Source organism: Caretta caretta, chromosome 2 (genome assembly GCF_965140235.1).
Source record: "Caretta caretta isolate rCarCar2 chromosome 2, rCarCar1.hap1, whole genome shotgun sequence".
Taxonomy (NCBI): Eukaryota; Metazoa; Chordata; order Testudines; family Cheloniidae; genus Caretta; species Caretta caretta.
The window spans coordinates 269,329,776-269,347,018 of record NC_134207.1 but is presented as its reverse complement, the minus strand read 5'-3'; the positions used below and the strand labels follow the sequence as shown (position 1 = coordinate 269,347,018).

At 43.6% G+C, this 17,243-nt stretch overlaps 1 protein-coding gene across 2 annotated transcripts in view; it reads left to right on the top strand.

Annotated features, from left to right (window-relative positions):
* LOC125632960 (stonustoxin subunit alpha-like) overlaps positions 1-16,690 on the top strand; it is a 47,451-nt gene extending 30,761 nt beyond the window's left edge. The window contains exon 4 of one of the 2 annotated variants that reach the window (XM_048841946.2): positions 12,782-16,690. In XM_048841946.2, coding sequence (XP_048697903.2) covers positions 12,782-13,746 — 965 coding nt within the window. In that variant the 3' untranslated portion in view covers positions 13,747-16,690. The remainder of the gene's footprint in view (positions 1-12,781) is intronic. The other variant, XM_075124654.1, reaches the window with a different exon arrangement.
* Positions 16,691-17,243: the final 553 nt, after the last annotated feature.

Sequence of the window (17,243 nt, the reverse complement as noted above, 5' to 3'; positions counted from 1 at the left end):
AATAACAACATAACCTGCTCCAATAAAAGACATTTCCTCATCCACTTTGTGTCTCTGATATCCTGGGACCAACATGGCTACAACAACACTGTGTCCATGGGTGTGTCTGTGACAGGGGAGAGCTCATTTGAATCACAGAATCATAGAAGATTAGAGTTGGAAGAGACCTCAGGAGGTCATCTAGTCCAATCCCCTGCTCAAAGCAGGACCAGCCCCAACTAAATCATCCCAGACAGGGCTTTGTCAAGCTGGGCTTTAAAAACCTCTAAGGATGGAGATTCCACCACCTCCCTAGGTAACCCATTCCAGCGCTTCACTACCCTCCTAGTGAAATAGTGTTTCCTAATATCCAACCTAGACCTCCCCCACTGCAACTTGAGACCATTAATCCTTTTTCTGTCATCTACCACCACTGAGGACAGCTGAGCTCCATCCTCTTTGGAACCCCCCTTCAGGTAGTCAAAGGCTGCTATCAAATCCCCCCTCACTCTTCTCTTCTGCAGATTAAATAGCCCCAGTTCCCTCAGCCTCTCCTCGTAAGCCATGTTCCCCAGCCAGCTAATCATTTTTGTTGCCCTCCGCTGGACTCTCTCCGATTTGTCCACATTCCTTCTGTAGTGGGGGAAGCAAAATTGAACACAGTACTCCAGATATGGCCTCACCAGTGCTGAATAGAGGGGAATAATCACTTCCCTTGATCTGCTGGCAATGCTCCTACTAATGCAGCCCAATATGCCATAGCCCTTCTTGGCAACAAGGGACATTCTAGACTCATATCCAGCTTCTCATCCACTGTAATCCCCAGGTCCTTTTCTGCAGAATTGCTGCTTAGCCAGTCGGACCCCAGCCTGTAGCAGTCCATGGGATTCTTCCTTCCTAAGTGCAGGACTCTGCACCTGTCCTTGTTGAACCTCGTCAGATTTCTTTTGGCCCAATCCTCCAATTTGTCTAGGTCACTCTGGACCCTATCCCTATCCTCCAGTGTATCTACCTCTCCCCCCATCTTAGTGTCATCTGCGAACTTACTGAGGTGCAATTCATTCCATCGTCCAGATCATTAATGAAGATGTTGAACAAAATCAGCCCCAGGACCAACCCCTGGGCCACTCCGCTTGATACCAGCTGCCAACTAGACATCAAGCTGTTGATCACTACCCATTGAGCTTGACAATCTAGGCAGATTTCTATCCACCTTATAGGCCATTTATCCAATCCATACTTTTTTATCTTGATGGCAAGAATACTGTGGGAGATCATATCAAAAGCTTTGCTAAAGTCAAGATATATCACATCCACTGCTTTCCCCATATCCACAGAGCCAATTATCTCATCATAGAAGGCAATCAGGTTGGTCAGGCATGACTTGCCCTTGGTGAATCCATGTTGACTGTTCCTGATCACCTTCCTCTCCTCCAAGTGCTTCAAAATGGATTCCTTGAGGAACTGCTCTATGATTTTGTTGGGGACTGAAGTGAGGCTGACCGGTGTGTAGTTCCCTGGGTTCTCCTTCTTCCCTTTTTTAAAAATGGGCACTGTATTTCCCTTTTTCCAATCATCCTGGACCTCCCCCGATCACCATGAATTTTCAAAGATAATGGCCAATGGCTCTGCAATCACATCAGCCAACTCCCTAAACACCCTTGCATTCATTAGATCTGGACCCATGGACTTGTGCATGTCCAGCTTTTCTAAATAGTCCTTAACCTGTTCTTTCATCACTGACGGCTGCTCATCTCATCCCCATACTGTGTTTCCCAGTGCAGCAGTCTGGGAGCTGATTCTGTCTGTGAAGACCGAGGCAATAAAGGCATTGAGTATTTCATCTTTTTCAACATCATCTGTCAGTATGTCACCTCCCCCATTCAGTGTCTGAGTTAATGATTTCAGATTGTCAAAATAACAGGCTCAATTAAAAGTATTTAATCTAAAATTATTAATCTGAGATTAGTACACCACTACAGAATACAGAAATAGACACATTACCACCTTTTGTTAGCAGACTGAGAACTGGATATGTGTCTTTCCCGCATCTGGAAGAGACATGCAATTTTCATTCCCCCAACCTAAGTTTTCATATCATTATCATTATATGGAGTTTCAGACAAAGGAAAGTTGCCAAGAATAGGCTCCCAGAAACATATGTTGTGATGTCATTTCTATACAGTCTTACTTTACCTGACTCATGTGAAGGCATGATTATTTACAGGTGAGAGCACTAACAATTCTCCAAACTAATATCTCTCCGAGGTTTGTTCTTACCCCACAATAATTCTTCCATGTTGATTTCCCCCATTGAAAACATCTGGCAAACAATAATCTCTTATTAGTTCCCCAAGTCTATGTATGCTTATGTCAGCATTTTATATATTGTGACGGGGCAAGGTCAGAGAGCTATAGAAAAGTAGTGGGAGATAGATATATTAGCTCCAGGCTAAACAAATCCCTGGTACCAGGATACGTTAAATGGCAGCTGCTCCAAGTCAATTAAGACACCTGGGGCCAATTAAGAACTTTCCAGAAGGCAGGGAAAATGCTAGTTTGATTGGGACACCTGAAGCCAATCAGGAGCTGGTTAAAGGCCTCCCAGTTAGTCAGGTGGGTGCACATGTCAGGAGCTGTGGGAGGAAGTTGCGCTGTTGGAAAGACTGAGCAGTACACATCATATCAGGCGAAAGGAAGGAGGCCCTGAGGTAAGGGTGAAGTGGAGCTTGAGGAAGCGGGGCCTGCTGTGGGGGAAGTAGCCCAGGGAATTGTATGTGTCATGTTTCTAAAAGGTCAGCTACCATAACTGATGCTATTAGGGTCCCTGGGCTGGAGCCTGGAGTAGAGGGTGGGCCTGGGCTCCCCTCTTTGCCCCCCCCCAGATTAATCACTGAGTGTGGGAGACAACAGAGACTGAGCAAGGGAGGATAGCTTCTCCTCACCTCCCTCACTGGCTTATGATGAAAATGGCTCTAGAGAGAGAGAAGGGTTACGTGGAGGGTTACAGTGAGTCTCTGAGGCTAGCGAAATCCGCCAGGAAACGCGGGACCCATGTAGACAAGGACAGAGCTTTGTCACAATATATATATGTTCAGGAGATCTTTTCCAAGAATATCTGGAGTTTTAAAGACATGAAGGCATCCCAGTTATTAAATACAGCATAATGAATAAATTCCTAAATAAGGTTACTTATTGGTCAACAGACCAGTGTTCTAGGCCTTAGAATTCAGACACTCTTTGTTGAAGATAAAGATTCTAAAGAATAGTTAATGTATATATGAATCAAATATACAGAAAGAAAGAACTAAAAGTATTACTGTTTATGAACAATAACTCCATTCCCAAATGTCCAAAGTCATCATGCAGAGCCCTCATGGCCATGAGTGTGCACTTTTTTGGTAGTACTAGATGTGTTCATTGATTTTGTAAAGGATCTGCTCTGATTTGGTGCAGCACTCACTGAATCAGTTTTAGTTTGCTCCATTCTCTCAATGGTAATTTACCCTCAGTGGTAGATGGAATAATCACAGCTTGACCCTCATTTTCAGCAAGCAGTGTTTCACGAACATCCTTATTTTACAGTGGGGCTTCTTGCCAGACAACAACATTGAGCCTAGGCAATGGAGATTGGTCCAATACAATGTAATTCACCATGGCTAATGGCATACTTTCAGGGGACAGCCCCAGAGAAACACAACCATGGAGACTCATGCACCTCTGACTCTTGATGACCTAGTGCAAATAGCTCTCACTCCACCTATAGGATTCACAGCAATTTCTGATGTCTGTGGATGCTGGGGCAATGTATCCACATCTCTATTATTTCTCCCTGATTGGTACTGAATGCTGAACTCATAGCTAGGCAAGGTGGCCTGCAGCATCCAGCTTAGCACTTGTTAACATGTAAGTCTATGAATTGTTGTCTGTCCACATTTGAAACTGAGCACATACAAGTAGTTTTGAAACGTCTCAGTGACAGCCCATTTCAAGGCCAAGAACTCCTGCTAGTGAATGGGGTAGTGAGTCTTGCTATCACAGAGTCTGCTTCTGCCAAAGACCACAGGTTAACTTTTACTTTCAACTTCCTGGTATAAGTCTGCTCCCAAGCCCTCCAAACTGGCATCAGCTGCCTGAGTCAGCAAAGATGAGGACTGGAGCATGAGCTAGGCAATTAATGATTTATTGAGAAGCTTTTCCTCACATCTCTCATCCCATCGGGGTCCAAAGGCTTCTAAGGGGCCATAATGTCACTGCTCAGGATGGCCTTACCTTTGGTCCTAGAGTTACTCTTGCTGGACAGGTACCTCCTGGTGAGATCAATCAGAGGCTTTGCAATGGTAGCATACTTCTTCACAAATAGTGATAGTAGCCACTAAATCCTAGAAAGGTCCTGAGCTCTCTGTAATTATGTGGCTGTGGTCAGGTAGTGAGTTTTTCTATTTTATCTGGATCAATACTCATGCCTGCACGGGACACAATGTGACCCATGGATTTGACCTGCAGAACTGGCATTTATCAACTGAAAGTTGCAGTCCATAGGCTTACAGCTGTTCTAGCAATTTATGAAGTCTGTCTTCATGTTCCTCCAAGGTTCTTCCAAACACAATCAGGTCATCCAAATAAACAAAGACTTGCAGTAAGTTCATGTCTCCCACAACTATCTCCATAAGACATTGAAACGTGGCAGGGACTCCAGAAATTAATTGGGGCATGCATTCACACTGATGGAAACCTAATGGGCTGATGAAGGCTGTCTTCTCCCTATCTTCTGCTCCCAGCAGAATCTGGTAGTATCCACTTAGAAGATTCAACACTAGGAACTACTGTCTCACCAGCAAACAGTCCAAGGCCTCTTGTACTTGAGGCATGGTGTGCTGGTCAACTACAGTACACCTATTTAGAGTGCAGTAGTCAAAACACATCTGGATTTTCCCACTCTTCTAACAGATGCCACAATGGGGGAGGAATATGGGTTTCAGGCATATGATCACGGTAAGCTCCTGATGATGATGCTGCACATTCTCCATTTCTGAGAGAGCAATCTTCCTAGATCTCTCCCAGAAGGGTTATGGAGTCTTGTAGTCTGATGTTGTGTTCCACTCCCTTTGCACATCCTATGCATGCGTGAAAATACTTGGATTTTTTCCCAAAGTTCCTTCCTTACATGATCCTTCCACTCCTCAGACAATGGGGAATCTCCAAAGTCAAACTTTGTCAGGTCTATTGGTGGACCCTCAGCTTCACATTGAGTCTCACAATGGTTTCAGGCTCAAAGAGGTCTGCTATCTTCAGTCCATATTTCACAACAACATCATGGCTTGTTTCGTTAGCAATCAGTATAATCACCTTTTCCTGGGCTTCAGCAGGTAGGGTTATGACTCCACTGAGAACCAGCACTCCTTCAGGGAGCCCTCCCTTAGCCAGCTGCTCTACCATTGCTAATGTCCCTTTCCTGCCTTTTAGACAGGTACTCATAGCAAGCACTTCTCTCTCCATCACTGCAGAGACTACTAACAGAGTTGTGGCCCTGTACTTCAACACTCTCATTGATAGCTCAGACCTTTCCTTTTTAGGGTTCTTGGTTTTTCTATAGGCTGAAGCACAAAGCGTATGGATCCTCAGGATGCTTCGGTATTGGTCCCCTGCTGACTGGCTGCAGTACTCATAGGGTACCTTGAAGAGACTGGAGTTGATCCCTGTCATAAATATAAAGGGAAGGGTAAACCCCTTTAAAATCCCTCCTGGCCAGAGGAAAAATCCTCTCACCTGTAAAGGGTTAAGAAGCTAAATGTAACCTCGCTGGCACCTGACCAAAATGACCAATGAGGAGACAAGATACTTTCAAAAGCTAGGAGGAGGGAGAAAAACAAAGGGTCTGTGTCTTTCTGTGTGAGGCTTTTGCCGGAGACAGAACAGGAATGGAGTCTTAGAACTTAGTAAGTAATCTAGCTAGGTATGTGTTAGATTATGATTTCTTTAAATGGCTGAGAAAATAGCTGTGCTGAATAGAATGAATATTCCTGTCTGTGTGTCTTTTTTGTAACTTAAGGTTTTGCCTAGAGGGATTCTCTATGTTTGAATCTAATTACCCTGTAAGGTATTCACCATCCTGATTTTACAGAGGTGATTCTTTTCTTTTTACTTCTATTAAGTCTTCTTGTAAGGAGACTGAAGCTTTTTCATTGTTCTAAGATCCCAGGGTTTGGGTCTGTGGTCACCTATGCAAATTGGTGAGGATTTTTACCAAACCTAACCCAGGAAGTGGGGTGCAAAGGTTGGGAGGATTTTGGGGGGAAAGACGTGTCCAAACTCTGTTTTTTCAGGAACCCAGATAAAGTTTGGTGGTGGCAGTGAAAATCCAAGGGCAAAGTGTAAAATAATTTGTACCTTGGGGAAGTTTTAACCTAAGCTGGTAAAAGTAAGCTTAGGAGGTTTTCATGCAGGTCCCCACATCTGTACCCTAGAGTTCAGAGTGGGGAAGGAACCTTGACAATCCCTATCAGCACAAACACATAAGAATCTCCTTTAGGGTTGGGGCATATCAGTGCAGTGGTGTCCACATCTTGTCTTACTTTGGCAACATCTTCTGAACATTCCAGGTGCACTGTCACGTACCCTTGGCAGGGGTATTCATATATGCTGAGGCCACACAGACCAGGGCCAGTCAGTGGCAGTATAGGCAGGTGCCTAAGCATCTGTTGGTAGAAGGACTGAAATATAATAGTCACCTGAGATCCACTGTCGAGCAATGCCTTACATTCTGTCCCTTTAATCCTCACCTCTGCTCAAGGCCCTATCAGTCCTGCTGTTATCCCAGCTAGGCAGCCTTTTCCAGGGAAGCCTTCAAGTCGTGTGGACCTGGGTGGCCCCATTCCCAAGCCCCTTTGGCAGTTCCTCATCTCCTAACTGGTCCTCAGCTTTCCATATACTAAGGAGGGATTTTCTTCATTATGACACTTGGCAGCTCCATGTCCATCCTGGCCACACTGGACTATGGTTCTGATATTCAGTTCCTCTTACAATTTGAGCCAGTTTGGTCAGCTCCATCTGCTCAGCAGTTACCCCTCTTGCTCCCCTCTTGACAGCTTTCTGAAGCAGTTTCTCCAGCCTCTGTATGTAGGCTGAGGTCTTCTCGCCCCTTTGTTGATGGCAAGAATGGCAGAGCCTGCCCAAAAGGGGGGGGGGCAGGGCTCCCTACCCCTCCTCTTCCACCCGAGTCCCTGCCCTTGCCAAGCCAAAAGCCGGAGTAGGCCGGGAACCACAGGTTCTCCACCTGACTGGGATGGGGGACTGTCATAAATATAAAGGGAAGGGTAAACCCCTTTAAAATCCCTCCTGGCCAGAGGAAAAATCCTCTCACCTGTAAAGGGTTAAGAAGCTAAAGGTAACCTCGCTGGCACCTGACCAAAATGACCAATGAGGAGACAAGATACTTTCAAAAGCTGGGAGGAGGGAGAGAAACAAAGGGTCTGTGTGTCTGTCTATATGCTGTTTTTGTTGGCGATAGACCAGGAATGGAGTCTTAGAACTTTTAGTAAGTAATCTAGCTAGGTATGTGTTAGATTATGATTTCTTTAAATGGCTGAGAAAAGAATTGTGCTGAATAGAATAACTATTTCTGTCTGTGTATGTTTTTTGTAACTTAAGGTTTTGCCTAGAGGGATTCTCTATGTTTTGAATCTAATTACCCTGTAAGGTATCTACCATCCTGATTTTACAGAGGGGATTTCTTTACTTCTATTTACTCCTATTTCTATTAAAAGTCTTCTTGTAAGAAAACTGAATGCTTTTTCATTGTTCTCAGATCCAAGGGTTTGGGTCTGTGGTCACCTATGCAAATTGGTGAGGCTTTTTATCCAACATTTCCCAGGAAAGGGGGGGTGCAAGTGTTGGGAGGATTGTTCATTGTTCTTAAGATCCAAGGGTCTGGGCCTGTAGTCACCTAGGTAAATTGGTGAGGCTTTTTACCAAACCTTGTCCAGGAAGTGGGGTGAAGGTTTTGGGAAGTATTTGAGGGGAAAGACGTTTCCAAACAGCTCTTCCCCAGTAACCAGTATTTGTTTGGTGGTGGTAGCAGCCAATCCAAGGACAAAGGGTGGAATATTTTGTACCTTGGGGAAGTTTTGACCTAAGCTGGTAAAGATAATCTTAGGAGGTTTTCATGCAGGTCCCCACATCTGTACCCTAGCGTTCAGAGTGGGGGAGGAACCTTGACAGGGACCAAGAGCATTCCCCCGCCCATGTCCCCACCCTGCAGACCTCCCAACCCAGGGCAGGTGGAGGGTCCATGGTGCAGTGCCCCACAGCTGCCAGGGATCCCCGCCCGGGCTCCAGCTGCTGTCCTGGCCAGGGGAGTGGGGTCTTCATGGGGGAGAGAAGTGACGCGGCAGGGCCTTTCTGAGGAAGTAAGCATGAGAGCTGGGGTATGGTGTAATTCTCAGATACGTTCATTTCTCAGTTTGTGAGCAGAGAAGCTTTGCCAAATGTAATTGCATGATGCCCAAAGTGGGCGATGGCAGCTCAGGTTGATACACTGCTGTTAGAGGGCTTTCTCTGAACCCCTTTCCCTGGTTCTTGTCATGCAGACAGAAAGCAGAAGACAAGAAGTCTGAAGTGCCAAGAAGTCTGAAGTGCAGGCAATGCAATGTTTACTGGGGATAGTTCCAAGCAAACATATCCATAGCTCTACATGCCGGCAGAGTCTGTTTCCCAGGGTTCCATTCCTAGCTCTGACACCGCAGAGTGTTTACCCCATGTCCCCTTCCCAGCTCTGACACCACAGAGCCTTTGTCCATGTCTCTGTTACCCATTCCCCAGTCTCTATTCCCACTTCCTCCTTCTTAGCAGCCCCAAATATACATGCAGTGCACGCCCCTACTCACACACCTTACCACTTATGGTCATGCTCCGTTTCGGAGGGCCGTGAGTCTGGGGTCTTCATCCCACTTCTTTTGTATCCCGTTGGGGGAGGGGGTAAGGAATGAGGTTTTGCTCTGGCCAACGCCAGGCTTTTCTTTGGCTTTTAGTGTTTCTTATGCCTCCACCCTGAGCCCTCCTTGCCCATCCTAATTCGTTGCTTGATATAGGAGTTGGGGGAGTCTTAAAATGTGAGCTTGTATATTATTCTCCCACCATGCTCAGTAATATTTTAACTGTTCTTATCTGTTCCCAATATACTAACAAACCCATCTGGCCAGGCTAGGGTTGCTAACTCGTTTGGATCAGATGGACTGGATGCTATTGCCACAAATATCATCCGGTCCATCCGGTCCAACCAAGTTAGCAACCCTAGGCTAGGCCAAAGCAACATACAAAGTGTCTTTGTTCTCACATATTAGTATAATATATACGAGTATCAAAAAGTCAAACTCAAAATTCTATCTGAGGCTGACAAACAAGCCTACATATTAACAATTGCTATTTCATGCATTCTTTATGTCTGCATTCTAATCATTTTGCAATAATTGCATTTTAAAAAAATCAAATATTTCAGTCAAAGTGTGATCCAGGAAAGAAAACTGAAGGAGAAAAGGGTAAGAAAATGACATTTCTCCTCTGCTGTCCTTATTTCTGCAGGAATTATCAGCTCAGATTTTTCTGAAATGAAATTGAGAGCATCACTAGCATTGGGAGTTTGATCCATGCTCCAGAAATTTTTCCTCTCACTCAGCAGGTTTGGACAGGGCTCAATAGTACCCACTCCCGAGGTTGGCTTCTTTGTTCAGCAGCAAGGGCAGATGCAATTGCTTTAAAAACAAGAGAAGAAGTTGCTAGGTCACCTGGCTGGGTGCTGTGGGATTCTAACCAGGATTGGCCGAAAAGTTTCCATCAAAGCTGGGTTCTTGATGAAAAAATTGGGTTTTCTACTAAACAAAACTTTTTATGCGAAGTCCATGGCAAATTTGGACTTTTCATCAGAAAACCAAAAAGTTGTTGTCTTTTGGCCAATGGATTTAGGCTGAATACTCTCTTGTTTTTTATGAACATTTGAAATTTTCTGTCCAAAAAAAAAAAAATTTTTCTGACCAGCTCTACTTCTGACAGTACTGATGGGATTTTGGTGTTTGGGTTAAAGAAACATATTTACATTTTAGATACAATACTGTTTGAAATGTCTTTGCATGTGCAGATAAATGTTTGATACTGTTGGTGTGTGTTCAGCCGCCTCTTCAAATCTTTGCCAATGCACCTTAGTCCTGACCTGCAATAGACCCTGGTGTTTCGGTCCCGGTTTTCTCCTGAATGAAGACTAACAATCAAGCCAAATCATGCAGTGGTTTTGTGATGTGGGAAATTGTTTTCTATGTTCAAGGAGGAACCAACATAGGTTTACTGAAGAGCAGTCCTTATACTGGAAATGATCATAGTTCACACTGTACTTGGCTAAACATTTTCTCACTCAATCCCACGCCTTTGAGGGTTGCAGTCACTCCCACAAATGCCTTCAAAAAAACCCCCAAATTTTAAATAATTCTTTTCCAGTTTTCTCAGTGTTTTCCTAATTCTCCATATCCTGTCCCTGCATTTCTTCTGAGTTTGCAAAGAGACTTTTCCCAAGCTGCACTGCCAGCTCCACAGACAGTCTCGGCTTCCTGGCATGGTAGGAATGATGAGCTGTGGCATACTCCATCTCTGCAACAATCTTGCTGGTCTGAGGGCAGTCATGCTGATGTGGACACAGGTTCGGTGGGACTCTGCAACTCCTCCCTGACCAAGAGTGAGGGGGTCACTTGTGGGCAGGCCAGCTGCTCCCATGCAACTTAGCTCCCTTCCTCCAATGAGCCTTCCACTGATCCTACTCCCCATTTCTCCCCCATTCAGGGGCCAGGGCAGTTACTGCTGACCCAGTGCAGCCCAACACCACAGGGAGAGGGGACCTGGAAGGGGAGTTTTAATGAAAAAAACCCCTCTATTCGACATTGGTGAGGCCTCATCTGGAGTACTGTGTCCAGTTTTGGGCCCCACACTTCAAGAAGGATGTGGATAAATGGGAGAGAGTCCAGCGAAGGGCAACAAAAATGATTAGGGGACTGGAACACATGAGTTATGAGGAGAGGCTGAGGGAGCTGGGATTGTTTAGCCTGCAGAAGAGAAGAATGAGGGGGGATTTGATAGCTGCTTTCAACTACCTGAAAGGGGGTTCCAAAGAGGATGGCTCTAGACTGTTCTCAATGGTAGCAGATGACAGAACGAGGAGTAATGGTCTCAAGTTGCAGTGGGAGAGGTTTAGATTGGATATTAGGAAAAACTTTTTCACTAAGAGCGTGGTGAAACACTGGAATGCGTTACCTAGGGAGGAGGTAGAATCTCCTTCCTTAGAGGTTTTTAAGGTCAGGCTTGACAAAGCCCTGGCTGGGATGATTTAACTGGGAATTGGTCCTGCTTTGAGCAGGGGGTTGGACTAGATGACCTTCTGGGGTCCCTTCCAACCCTGATATTCTATGATTCTAAATCACCAAGGGCCATTTTCTCTTCCTCCCAGGCCAGTTTCTCTAGGTGGCTGTTCTTCACCCTGACAGGCCCACCCTCCCCAGCTGACAGCTCCACTTAGCACCTGTCAGCCAGAGCGGCTTTCCCTGGGCTGCTCACCCATTCAGTGTCCTGGGCTGTTACCCAGATGATGAATAGCCTTACTGGCTGAAACAGTTGGGAAGGCACTATTTCCCCTGGTATAAGTCCCCCCTAGCTGAGTGCCATGCCGACTCCATGCAAGGGGAAGAGCCAGGGGGATGCTGTGGCCATTGCCGAGAGAGGGGCTCCTCTCTAGGATCCCATTGCTCCTCTGCTGCTGTGCAGACCAGCTACCCATGGAGGTCCTAAGGGCTCCATGCCACGGAGAAGGTGGGATTTGGCTCTAAAGCCAGGCAATGCAGCTCTATTGCATTTATTTCCCCGGGTGTGTTAATCAGCTCCCCTAACTAAGAGTGTCAAGAGCTGCTATTGTGGGCATGGTGCATGTTCTCCATCTACTTTTACTGTCTGTACCTCTTCTACAGTGTTTTCTTCCTGTCCTGCCCTCTTTTCCTTCACTGTTTTCCCTCCTCACTCCTGTTTTTCTTCTCCTGCTCCACAGGCTTCACTCTTTTCCCCTTTCATCCATCTGTCCCAATTATTTGTCCCATTTCCCTTTTCATCTTTTTTTAATTCCGTTCTTTATCTCCCTAGTCTCCTTCCTTTCTCTTTTTACCTCATTACCCCAAAAATAAAACAGAGGGGCTGATTTGTAGAGGTGCTGAGCACCCAAAACTCCAGCTGAAGTCAGGGGGAGCTGGGCGTGCTCCACTTCTCTGGAAGTCAGGTCCAAGTTAAACTCCTTGGGCATCTTCTGGCAACTAGGGGACCCATTCTCTAGTCTGCCCTGGCTCTTTCTGCTGCTCCCACATTGCTGGGCTGGCTCCTGGTGACTGCTGCTCCTTTCTGCATGTAGTAGAGGCTGGACAGGGAGCTAATGAGACCTGGTGGCAACACTGCACCATGAGCAGTGATTCCAAAACAGAACAGTAAGGATCCAGATTAGCATCCCTCCCAGAAACAACACCTGCTCCCTGTGCTGGCCCCTCCAGCCCAAAGCCTGCTGTGTGCTTAGAACTCACTCAAATCTGAACCGAGGCCTCCAAAGGTGACCGGCTGTCAGTGCTAACCACCCACTTTGCTGCTCTGCTCCAACATGCAAAATGTTTCCATGCCAATTAACTAAGGCCTTACAACAGATATAATTACAGAAAGGGAAATTCCCCCAAACTCACACATTGTTACTTTATTATCTTTACCATGACATTGTCAAACTTACTTCTTCCAGGCCCAAGAGCTGCCAGACATTACATTGAGAAATCCGAACTAAGGATTGTTCTTGTTGGCAAAACTGGAGCTGGGAAAAGTGCAACGGGAAACACCATCCTCGGTGAGAAATTATTTGAGTCTAAAATCACAGCACAATCAGTAACAGACAAATGTACTGTCAGGAAAAGAGATTGGAACGGCAGGGACATTGCAGTCATTGATACTCCTGGTCTTTTTGACACAAAAGTTCCTTTAGAAAAAACTATGAAAGAAATAGGGCGTTGTGTTGTAGTCTCCTCCCCAGGACCCCATGCTATAGTTCTGGTGATGCAGCTGGGTCGTTTCACTGAAGAAGAGAAAAAAACAATTAAAAGAATACAAGACATTTTTGGGGAAAAAGCTTTGGAGTACATGATCTTCTTGTTCACCAGAAAAGATGACTTAGGTGACATGACTTTAGATGAATATTTAAAAGCTTTGGATGACAAAGATCTTCAGAAGTTGATGGAAAAGTGCGGGAATCGATGCTGCACTTTCAATAACAAAGCAAAAGGACAGGACCAGGAAGCCCAGATTTCAGAGCTAATTACAATAACTGATAAAATGGTGCAAATGAAAGGAGGCTTACATTATACTAATAACATCTATAAATATGCTCACATGAAACTTCAAGAAAAAATCAAGCTACTCAGAGAAAGCTGTAAGGAAGAGATGGAAAGAAAAGAAAGCGAGCATGATGAGGAATGTAAAAATATAGATAAGGAACTAAAGAAGGAAGGCTCACATGATGAAATCACTTTGAAACAAAAGACCCAACAGAAGGAGGCCCTAGGACAAAAACTGGAAAAAGATTTAGAGAAAATAAATAACCACTACCAGGAAGAGCTACGTAAATTCAGGGAACAAGCTGACGATACTTCTATAATAGAAGCCATTTTATTAGAATTCAGGCATATATTTTCAAAAATCAAAAGCTGGTTTTAATAACGATTGACTTACTATAATTTCTCCTTCTCTTGTCACTTTGCCAGTTTTTCAATAGTCATAAATTAAATTTCAGTGCTTTGTAACCATTTAACCTCCTAATTTTTTTCTGCATTGAAATTTATATTTGTATCAGCTTCATAGTCAGGCTTATACTTTCATACCCTACAGCAGATGCATACAAAGCATGAGTAAATGAAGCTATTAGCTTTTGTTCTTTCTTAACATTAGGTGGTGGTTCCAGCTACAGTTATTTGATCTCTTCTGAACTATGAGTTGGAATAACCTTGGGTTGATATAAGATATTAATTGTGACTACTATTGTTGACAATATGGTTGTAAATGTAGATGTTAATTCTGTTCAGGAATCACTTACTGAAATCAATCTGTTCATAAAAATAACCATTCATAAGCATTCACTCATCAGTTTGGATGAACAGTTCTCAGCTCATTGGTTGTTCACAAGCAGTTCATTCAGACTTGTCAGTATTCAGTATTTGTAATTATGACTGGCCACCCAAGTCACATGATATTGTTTATGCTTCTGGATTAAAATTTTGTAAACAAGAGAATAATCAGTGATGCATGATGTGGATTTTCCAATCAATAATCTGAAAATTCATGAAACCTTCAAGGTTTGCAAATATTTTTTCACATTCAAATCAGCACTTCTATTCACTAAACTATTTGTGACTAAATGCTTTAAAAATATTCACAGTTCTACCACATCTACCTATAGATATAGCCTACCTATAATTATGTAATGTACTTCTATATTTTCCTGTTTCAGCTTCTGATTTGCTGTGAAATGTCATGTGATAATTTCCATTAATTATAAATGATGTTATAAAAATAAATTCTATTTACATTTAAGCATATGTCAGCACTTGGGGTTATAGAATTTGATGACATTATGTAGTTTTATGCTGAATTTTAAGACACATTAACCCAGGTATCATTTCTGTAGCCAATTAGTTAATTTTCTCTTCCATGTATCATTGTGCTATGTCATGTTATGATCAATTTATATGCTATTTCATATACAATCAATGTATGCTAAATAGATTAAAGTTGTAGGATTACAGAGGTATACGGCTGATAAGTATTTACAAGTAATGAATGTGTACTAGGTATATAAATAAAACATGACTGAAATGCATGGCCTACTGGCTGAGACTTGTAAGTTTTCATCTTAACCACACTAGGCCATACACTTAAGAATCCTTGACATGAGTGGTTGACCAATGAATAACCCTATGCCCCAAAGGTCCCAAGATTACTGTTAAGATGTGCCAATAGGTGATTGCAATAGATCGCAATGTATTGTCCGAGACTATGAGAGACATGATTGTAACATCTTTGAATGTCTCTCTTGATCACAGGGTACGTGTCATGCATAGATGCTAATGAGAATAAGAGGAACTACAAACAACCTATGAAAAATGGGGACCCCAATATTTATGAGACGTAAAAGTACAGATAAGGGAAAGAGGACTGACACCTTCATACATATGCATAAGGTGTTAGGTGCAGTTAGAATTGCAATATATAAAGGGTTCCCTGGTTAAGTAAAAGTGGGAACACCCACGGGAAAAATCCCAGCAGGAACTATCCCTCGACTGATGATCAGTTGGTGAGAAGGTCGTCGGACCCTAGAATATTTTTCAGGATGTGAGTCTCATTACAGTTATAATTATTCAGTAGGTTTTTGTAGGCTTTCTATATGCATGTTGTGACGTTGCACCCCATATGTTTTATTGAAATGTGCTGATGAGTGTGAATATGACGTAACTGGAATATGCTTTATGCACAAGGTCTCTTGTAAGGTATCATTACAAATCTTATAATCTACTGAGTGTGTTCATCCTATTTGTTTGCATGCATTATTTCTATGTCTGGAGTTAGGAGAATAAGATATAAACTTGTATTACTGAAGTAAACATATTAAGTGGAAGCCGTTAAGGGTGCTTCAGAATCAATTAACTGTAAATGGCTCTGTTTACTTGCAAACCTTCCTGTGTACATGTGGGCCAGCTCGGGAAGAATGGAGGCTGGGGTCTCACAGGACATTTGGCCATGGCACATGGTACTGGAATCCATCTTAAATCTGGTACTTTTCCATTTAGAAGGAGGGGTGGGGACCCAGACAGACAAAAGATTCCAACCTTGTACCAAAGCTATAAAAGGGTGGGGGGGCAGGACAAAAGGGGCCAGTCATGAGAGAGCCCCTGCTTACCACCTAAGATATCTGCTGGAACTAACAAGGACTGTACCAGGGGAAAAGATTGGGCCCAGACTAGGAAGGAGTCTAGTCTGTGAAAGAAGCTTATTGGAACATCTCTGAGGGTGAGATACTACCTGTAATCAGTTTCTTAACGTATTAGGCTTAGACTTGTGTGTTTTTTGCTTTATTTTGCTTTGTGACTTACTTTGCTCTGTCTGTTATTACTTGAAATCACATAAATCCTACTTTTTATACGTAATAAAATCACTTTTGTTTAGTAGTAAACCCAGAGTAAGTGATTAATACCTGGAGGAAGAAAGTGCTATGCATATCTCTCTGTCTGTGTTATAGAGGGCAAACAATTCATTAATTTACCCTGTATAAGCTTTATACAGAGTAAAATGGATTTATTTGGAGTTTGCCTCCCATTGGGAGCTGGGTGTCTGGGTGCTGGAGACAGATAACCTGCTGAGCTGTTTTTAGTTAAAGTCTGCAGTTTTGGGGGTGTGATCCGGACCCTGGGTCTGTGTTGCAGCAGGATAGCATGTCTGGATCAACAAGGCAGGATTCTGGAAGTCCCAGCCTGGCATACAAAATGGGCTCAGAGGTATTTTCAGCACATCACATGACAGTCTCAAGGGGGTCTCTGTGACTGAATCCATCACACATGGATAATTGTAACTTTACTTATCATTTTAATAAAACTTGTAGTACATATAAGACTTTGTACTTGTGATTGTGTCTGTGGCCATTATCCTTAGACTTGAGAGCCTCCACATTTGATAAAAACTCCAGAGGGAATTTTACTCTGAAGTGGAAACTGTAGCAACCAGAGCCAAACAACATCACTAAATTCACTTTAAATAAAGTAAAAGGCGACATTTACTATGGATCAGTTATTGCCTCCTTATAGTTAAAATTAGTATTTGCTTTCTTTTATAAATGAGTGAAGGGATCCTCCCTTCTACTACAGCCCTTGGACACTTCTGTGGGAGCACACAGGGTCATAAAGTCCTCTTTGGGGGGCTCAAGGAGAATTCTTCTTTGAGTGTTTGTCCACACAGACCCCACTAGGTGTGTGTGTGCCTCATGTGCACGAGTCCAGAATCTTTTGACTAGCCATGTCCACTAGCCATGTGCATAAACCTTTCCTTCCTACCCCCTGGGGCAGTGAAATTGAGCTACCATAGTGTCCCACTGCTTCCCTGTAGCTTCCTTCGAACAGTTTTGGAGTGTTAAGAAATTAAGTGCCTGGATACTTTTGAAAATCCAT